This window comes from Opisthorchis viverrini, assembly GCF_000715545.1.
Source record: "Opisthorchis viverrini unplaced genomic scaffold opera_v5_27, whole genome shotgun sequence".
Taxonomy (NCBI): Eukaryota; Metazoa; Platyhelminthes; class Trematoda; order Opisthorchiida; family Opisthorchiidae; genus Opisthorchis; species Opisthorchis viverrini.
In genome coordinates, this window is record NW_008751682.1 from 1897724 (window position 1) to 1906192 (window position 8469).

An 8469-nucleotide genomic window follows, 5' to 3' on the forward strand; every position below is an offset into this window, starting at 1 on the left:
GGCCACAGAACACACTGGGTCGGGGTTGAACCGGGTGTGCGTTAGCATCCTGATAAACTGCACATGAGTCTAAACACAAACGGAAAGATAAATGTTTCGTCATGATCATTGACCAAACAGTCTAATGGCGAAGCAGCAATGGCCGGCAAAATTCAGGCATGGTGTAACTTCCCAGGAAGAAGGGTGCCGTACTTTTTCCAGGTCTGTACGTGGAGGCTAACGACCTTGCGGGATAAATCATGTAAATGCTGTACCTTTATTCTCCAATGTAGCTGAATAGGTTGTCTAGGTTTGCAGATGGCTGCAACGCGTCAAGATTGTGGTGTTTTGCTGAACATTCGTTGGAATCGCAACTTGCTGTTGCTGTTGTTGCTGTTGCTGCTGCTGCTGCGATTGTTGATTTTGTGGTGTCATCAGCTGTGACGACGTCCCGTTCATCAGCCCATTGGTTAGGTTGGCTAAACCCCATCCGTTGACCAATTGCGCTGGGACTGTTGGGGCTCCCCCGGTGGTTGGTGTACTCAGTTGCTGTTGTTGACTGTGAAACTGGGGCGGAACTGACCGTCACCGCGGTGGTCGGGACAAGCCCGGAATGCGTGGTTTGTGCACAGGTGTATCGCTGCGGTGGGTAGCCAGCTGCCATCAGAGCTTGTTGATACGCTGTCGCTGCAGCTACAGCGGCTGGAGAGGACGCCATACTGGTGTGTGATAATTGTGCGTTTTGCAGACTACACCCCATAAAAGATTTTTACCACTATCGAGCGTCATTCCCTTATCATTCCTAACGCTCTAGGGGGGAGTACAGTGGTGTTTTGCAAATCAATGTTACATTTTCCCCATTTTCTACTCTCTTCATATAAACTTGAGTTGCAATTTGTAAACACTGTACACGTATCATGACATTTTGTTTTATTGTACCAATAATTACATTAAAATCGAAAATGGTGAAATACACAACTTCTTGGCGCGACTTCCCTGCTTTTTGCTGAGTCAGTGAAACTGCACATGAGTCTAAACACAAACGGAGAGATAAATGTTTCGTCATGGTCATTGACCAAACAGTCTAATGGCGAAGCAGCAATGGCCGGCAAAATTCAGGCATGGTGTAATTTCCTAGGAAGAACGGTGCCGCACTGTTTCCAGGTCTGTACGTGGAGTCTAACGACCTTGCGGGATAAATCATGTAAATGCTGTACCTTTATTCTCCAATGTAGCTGAATAGGTTGTCTAGGTTTGCAGATGGCTGCAACGCGTCGAGATTGTCAGGGTTCGGCAAGAGTAGCGAAATGGTTTATTGGCTCAAAGTAGAACGTCCGGAAGATTGGAGCAAGCGAATTTCGCGGTGTCCTACGCGTATGATGATCACACGGTTAATGGATTTTCATTAAAATGGCGGTAACTCATTAGGGCAAACGTATGTTGCAGATCTACCATATAATCGTGCTTTGTAGAAACGGAAACGAACGCAATAAAACTGGGGAACTATCAGAAAAGAGGGGTCATTCTGCTACTCTGACAGAACCACATCGCATCGAGGGCATAACACAACGTTAAGCTCTTGCGGGAGATATGCAGGCAGATTTATCGGGAGGTGGAGGAAGCTTTAGTAGCCGTAAGGCGACTGTGGAACATAACCTAAGCTACTGGTCGGTGCATTTGAGTGAACAAAAACACAACGGATAATTACAAAATTGTATCCATATTTCTGCATGCATAAGCTTCAAGCCCCTTGTGGGCTGTGACAACATAGTTCGGTGTGTTTGTGGGGTGCCATAAATTTGCCGAAAATACTATGCAAAGGCTTTCAGGTATACAAAGTTTTGTTGGTTTGTTCGCTGAGCTAGACATTTCCGAATATTTTGGTGGGTATCCTATCTGAATGTGATGTTCATAGACAGGGTGTACATGTGTGTGCGTACGCAATTTGTAAAACAACCGGATGTCTCAGAAATGAAGAATGAGTATTCTTTTGGGTAAAAACATTTTTGAACGCATGAACTCCATTCTCAACAGCACAGTTTTTTTAACTCTATGTCCAAGATACTTGAGTTGACTTGCAAACTCTTCCCGGTAGTATGATGGTCTAGATGAGCACACGGAACATGCAATAAGACCATGCATTCCAAAAGTGCAGAATTCATGCTGAAAAATAAAGCGAACTCGAATGTTTTGTTGAAGCGTTCCTGTGACAATTGTTCAATATTGTCTAGGATAGCCAGAACTTTGACAATCCAAAGATAAGTGGCCAAATATAAACTTTGTTCCTACGATGTATACAGCATCTGGTGGTCTCTGAGAGCTGAATACATAACAAAAAATGGACGAGTCAGGAGTCCGCAAAAGAAAGTACGAAGAAAGAGACATACCACCGATATGAACCTTTAGGGCGATCAGTAATGGACGGATATAAGTTATCAAGTTTTGAGAACATTCAGCTGCCACGCTGAGCTTATAATTCACAGGTATATAGTTTATGAATAGAAACTGAACTCTGATGAAGAGACCGCAAGCAGGAAGCAAATTCCATAGTGTAGGCAAATAAAATGAATCACTCTTAGAACATTTTTAATGGTCACTGCAGTATGCATCAAATAAATCAGAGATCACATAGGTGGCATGCTTGTGCAGTCGTCGAAGCCGCCGGAAAACGACTAAGTGTTTGGCTCAAGAATAGATTGACAAATGCAGTACTTCATTTGGTTTAAATTACTGTTTTGTTGTGCAGCTGAAGATTTACAGATTTTGCGCACACATCTTCGTGCTTCCTTGTGTTGGATGACAAACGGCGCACTACTTTATTAGCCGCACTCCCCAGCACCATATTTGAGTCTGTGAAGGAAAGTCCCGGCCACATCAGGTCTATTTTACATCCACGATGCACCAAAATGTGGCCGGGTTCTTGAATCACTGGTGTCCACGACATAACCTTTTGTGATCCAGCTCTCTAGTTCAAATCCAAGAGCTATCCAGTGAATCTATATCAAGTAGGAGATTAAAAGCCATACCAGCAGTACGACAAAAGCGCTACCAGACAAATTGTTCTAAAAATACACTGACTGTAAGCGCAGCAGAAAACCTGTTGTTTACTGTTGAATGCCTGGTCTACTTACAGTCAAAGAATGCACACAAACAGTCCCTGTCTCCCGTGAAGACGGCAATTTCAGTGCAAGAAACTGAGTTTATGAGTATGGGTTAATGTGGGATAAATAATTAAGGCTCGAGAGAGCGACGAGTGTGACTGGGAAAACACAATAGTAGAACTTGTTTCTCCTTGGGTCTTCACAAACTTTCTAGCCGTAAATTCCCTCCCTACGTGTGAAGTACACAGGTATTCTTTTCTCTAAAATCGGTCAAACCATCGCGGGAGAAATGGCTGCTCCACGGCCACAAAAACTAGCTAGTAAGTAGTCACAGCTAGGGCGATAGTTACTTTGCGTTAAAATTGATAGGCGAAATAATGCCCGGATCACAAATCCCAAACATGAGTAGACGGACACCGCCGTGCCTATTTGTTTTTTTAACCTTGATGTTCAATCTTTCGTCTACCCCGAGCACTCTACAGAAATTGACTTGTGTGCCTGTGAATTTGACAGGATCCCTGGTACACCCAGTTTTCAGCGGGTATTAGAAAATAAAGAGTTCTTCTTACCCTAATCCTATAGTATTGGCCTATCAAACAGTAGGAAATTTTATTCTTGAGTATTCTTTATAATTTATCCAAAGCTTCTATGAAGCTCGGGAATAGGGCATCCAAATGACGCGCTCATATGCATATATTTGGACGAAATTTTGCGGGCAGCTTGGGAGATTTGTTTCACTGGGGATTTGATAATTCTGCGGCCGTTTCAGCCAAACTGTAAAATCGTTTAGGGGTAGCGTCTTCTGATGTTGAAGGACCGATGTCCGGTCGACAGGTTTCTCCTTAGTAAGTTATTACTCAATGGAATATCACCAGTGAATTGCAGTGGGCGCACCTTTCTTACTTAGGGCGACTACACTACAGCCACTGGTCAGCTACACGTTCGCAGTTTCTGTGTGTTTCGCCCAGGTCTCCACTCTGGTCGGCTTAAATTAAGGGTGAGCTTGTAATTTATCCTTGATTGCTTTGCGCAGTTTATCTGTTTGCTAGCAGTAAAAGGAAGAAAGGCCTCTGTTGCGAAATGATGTATTAACAAACAGCTGCAATTCATCAGACAGGAAAGTAAATATCTCATTTGCACATAGTCTTTACAAACTTAACATTCTCACACATTCTCTTGAACTTTCCTGTATATGCCTTGACTATTACACAATAGTAGACGGTAGCTGCAAAACAGTTACATAATCTCACCAAGAAACTTCACCTTCCATCAGACGCAGAGAAGAGCATGGCCATTAATCGTAGACTACTCTCAAGGTTTATCAGTAATATCTGTAGCGGACTAGGACCTTATCAGCGTGTTGGGATAAATTAATAAGCAAGATAACCAATACAAAATCACAAAATCACAACAGGAAAGGAATGAGTAGTCAAATGGGGACTCACGAATGTGTAGACCCAATAGTCCACTACACCGATCCAAAAGCAGTAACTGGCTGTGAAAGGAAATATTCCCTTGTCGGAATTTCCCACAGATGGTTCCGCGTGCGTGATATATTCTACGGTAGGAAAATTATTCACAGCTAATAAATGTCACAGGGATTTGTTGTGACGTTCAACAGTTGACACGAACATAGAGACTTGGTCCCACTGGTTCAGCAGTCAACAAACAGTTCAACAGAGCGTAAATGCACTCGTTCAGTAAGAAGTCAGCAGGTCGCGCCAGAAAATTGTGTATTCGTAACATTAAAACAAACGTCATGATACAATGTGAACGAGAGTTAAAAAGTGTGGTTCAAGTTCAGGAAGAATGGTAAATGTGACAACGGATTACAGACAGTACATATCCATCGTTACACCAGCATTGCATTGCAACATAAGCCAATCAATCCACTCTGCTAAGTTATAGATAACNTCCGCGTGCGTGATATATTCTACGGTAGGAAAATTATTCACAGCTAATAAATGTCACAGGGATTTGTTGTGACGTTCAACAGTTGACACGAACATAGAGACTTGGTCCCACGTGTTCAGCAGTCAACAAACAGTTCAACAGAGCGTAAATGCACTCGTTCAGTAAGAAGTCAGCAGGTCGCGCCAGAAAATTGTGTATTCGTAACATTAAAACAAACGTCATGATACAATGTGAACGAGAGTTAAAAAGTGTGGTTCAAGTTCAGGAAGAATGGTAAATGTGACAACGGATTACAGACAGTACATATCCATCGTTACACCAGCATTGCATTGCAACATAAGCCAATCAATCCACTCTGCTAAGTTATAGATAACTTTCTACTGTCTAGCACACCATTCATAAGGTCGCGGAAAACTTTAAGAGCCCAGTTCAGTAAGCGATGCTCCGTGGCAAGCAGTACACCCATATACCGATACTATTTTGATCTGGTTTTGTGTGACCTCCTACATTCCTCAGGTTGTAATGAACGACCCAGAGTTCGTATACTATCAAACTTTATACACGACTGATTTACGATAACGTAACTTGAAAAAACCCGCGGCGTACTTAATCCTTCAATTACATAATCGTTCTCAAACCTTATCCTTTTTCCTGGCGGTTTTACGTGATACTTCCTAATCGAGGTCGTCGTGATCTTATTGCATTAAAAACGCCTTGTTGAGTCATGATAGAACAGAGAAAACAGGATTGTTATTCGATTGATGGTAGCTGTTGGTGATACCACGGGTTTTGCGCATAATGGGGGTGGCGTTCGTTAAGTCAATGAGCACAGTATAAGCGAATAGTAAAGTTATCATGTATCGCGCTGTCACTACTTGAAATCACCGCGTCGACCTTGGCGGAGCAGAGTAAAGCTTGATTCTATTGTGAAGTTTGGCGAATTCGTGCCAGCTCGAAAGTCGTGAGAGTCTTTCGTTTTCAAGCAAAGTATTTTGGCCGTGGCTAAATGCCAGCTCCCAGCATATATATAGGTCTTCTCCATACCGATTGATACAACACTGGCAGGCGGTTAATTGTTGACTTGAGTCACCCATTTTACAATGATCAAATTTTTATGCCAATTTTATCACCACTATTTGTTGGTCTGCCTCTGTGGGCACGTCTATTTGACCGGATTGTTCGTCCTTAGAATGAAGATTCACTGATTCTGTTGCCTTGCCGCATCACAATTAATAAAGTGATCTGTGAATGTTGATGTTACTTGTCGTTTGTGTCATTGCAAATCAATGCCTGTGTTGAAGTATTCTGCGTCATTCATAATGTAATCCCCCCTGACATTACTATAAAAAAGACTGACATCTGTTTCATAGATGACATATCTTATCTTATCTCATCTTAGATTAATTCCCAAATTTCCGGTCTCCAGTTAGTAAGTAGCACTTATTCGGGGGATTTCTAATATTGTATTCTAATCCGCTAGTTTGCATCATAACCATTTAGTGCTAATTAACTATGGTCATTACATGGGTTTTCTTTTGCAAATTCACCCGGTTCAATGAATTACCATTAGTGGTCAGTGTGCCTTTGCCTTTCTCAAGATTTTACGGCCAGGTTATCTTCTTCCTACATCAAAGACTAATACTGCTTAGGTGGGATATTGCCAAACTGTGAAAGATGCATACGGACAGTAGGCGTGGTGATAAATGATTAGTATCTCCAACCTACCCGCTAACCTTAGAACATTAAACATGCGAACGTTTATTACCAGTACTAAGATCATATTTAAGTCCTACATGTCCATTGTTTAAGAAGATGTTTTTCTTATCTTATGATGTCAAAAGTAGCCTTGTACCAATATGGCCTATCCTGCAGTGAGTTCCGTCAACATTGCTCCGATAGAAGTTTGATATAGTTTATGTAAGCAGCAAAGCTTGTGCCACTGTGATTTTACTGTTAGATTATTGTAAAGCGAATTCTGTCCCACTGGCGCGAATCCCGATATTGCTATCCCGTGATGTCAGTGTTTCCACAAAATCGTCATGAAAGAGCGCCTTTCAAAATTCCAAATAAACCGTTGTCCTAGGTTAAAGGTGGGGTCATTGCAGCAGAGCGACGACCAAACTGGGCAATGAAAATATTGTTTTACTGTCATATTTAGGCGCTAAGTGAAATTTGCAAGCATTCACGATCAATCAAGGTCGCAAAAACTACCTATTGTCGAAGGAGTTTTTCCTAGGGTCAGGCATACTACTGACTAATCCTCTCCTCTGGGTGTGGGAAGGATACTTGATATAAATAAAATGCCAAACCAAATAAGAAAACAGTTGACTAATATCATCACTAACAGAGGATGCAGTATTAGGACTTATGTATTCTTACTGTTAATTGTGGAAATATTATGCAAGTTTACAACAGGTGTTTTTTGGCACACACTTGTGTGCCACTCTAATTCTGTGAATAAAATCATAAATGAGAAAGAATACAAAGTGGTGATAGTGGTCTTGTTAGCTCCTCCGCCATCCAAGCTCACCGAGCAAATCGGTGGGTAATGAAATCAATACAGGTCGCTGCAAAAATCTTTCCTGGATCCGTGCTTCCTTTGTTAAAAGTCCAAAAATTGTACCCACAAAGAACAACCGGAATACAAATACAGCCGTGCTCACGCGAATTGAGCAGGATCTAATCCGTGAACGGTCATAATAGTTGCAAATGTTCATTTTCAACGATGGATATTCATAACTAAGACAACAGAGAACTCTTATTGTTACATTTCGAAGGGACAATTTGACAGACTGAATTTCATCCATTTCTGCAGAAACTTTTGACCCAAACTTTGAGTCGATAGTTGAAGGCTGGGTCACATACTGGTGGTATGATGTTGGGCTGTAACTACTAGTATGAAACCAATTAATCGATAATCATACATCAGAAATACTCCTGAATACCCTGTTATTCTTACAACGCCTTAGACGGTGTCTTCAGAATATACCAAGTAATCTGATCAAATATATGGTGCTGGAATTCGTTTAGCGTAGGTGGATATGGTCGAGGGTGATACACTTTAAATTTCGACTGTTACTCCTGAAATGTTAGGTCGTTCCGGTGCTCGGTGAATGTATTTCCAGGATCTGTTCTCCAAATGGTTTAAGATGTGAATTGTGGCTACAGTTATGCGTGATGAAGGATGCTAATGAACCTATGCTGAATGAATCAATTTGAAATAAAGCCATTTGAAAAGCGGGCCAAATTTCCCACACTAGGCCGATATCATGTTATAGCCTCTGCGTGCACAGGTGTTGAAGTTACATTCTTCAAGACGTCATAATGAATTTAGCTCTGGATGTATATTTTCCAAACATATACGTAATTAAGCTTACCCCTGACCCAGGAACCAAGATAGCCAGTATGACTGAGAACAGTACACTAGTAGTGAATTTAAGTGCTTAAGTTGCATAAGCGCCTATTAACTAAATGA

The 8469-nt window shown here is 41.7% G+C and overlaps 1 protein-coding gene across 1 annotated transcript; it reads right to left on the reverse strand.

Moving 5' to 3' along the window:
• Positions 1–256: 256 nt before the first annotated feature.
• T265_02220 (hypothetical protein) lies at positions 257–697 on the reverse strand (the record flags this gene model as incomplete). Its single annotated transcript, XM_009166408.1, has 1 exon — positions 257–697. One exon carries the CDS (start codon positions 695–697, stop codon positions 257–259), a length of 441 nt encoding a protein of 146 aa, XP_009164672.1.
• Between the last annotated feature and the right edge of the window lie 7772 nt (positions 698–8469).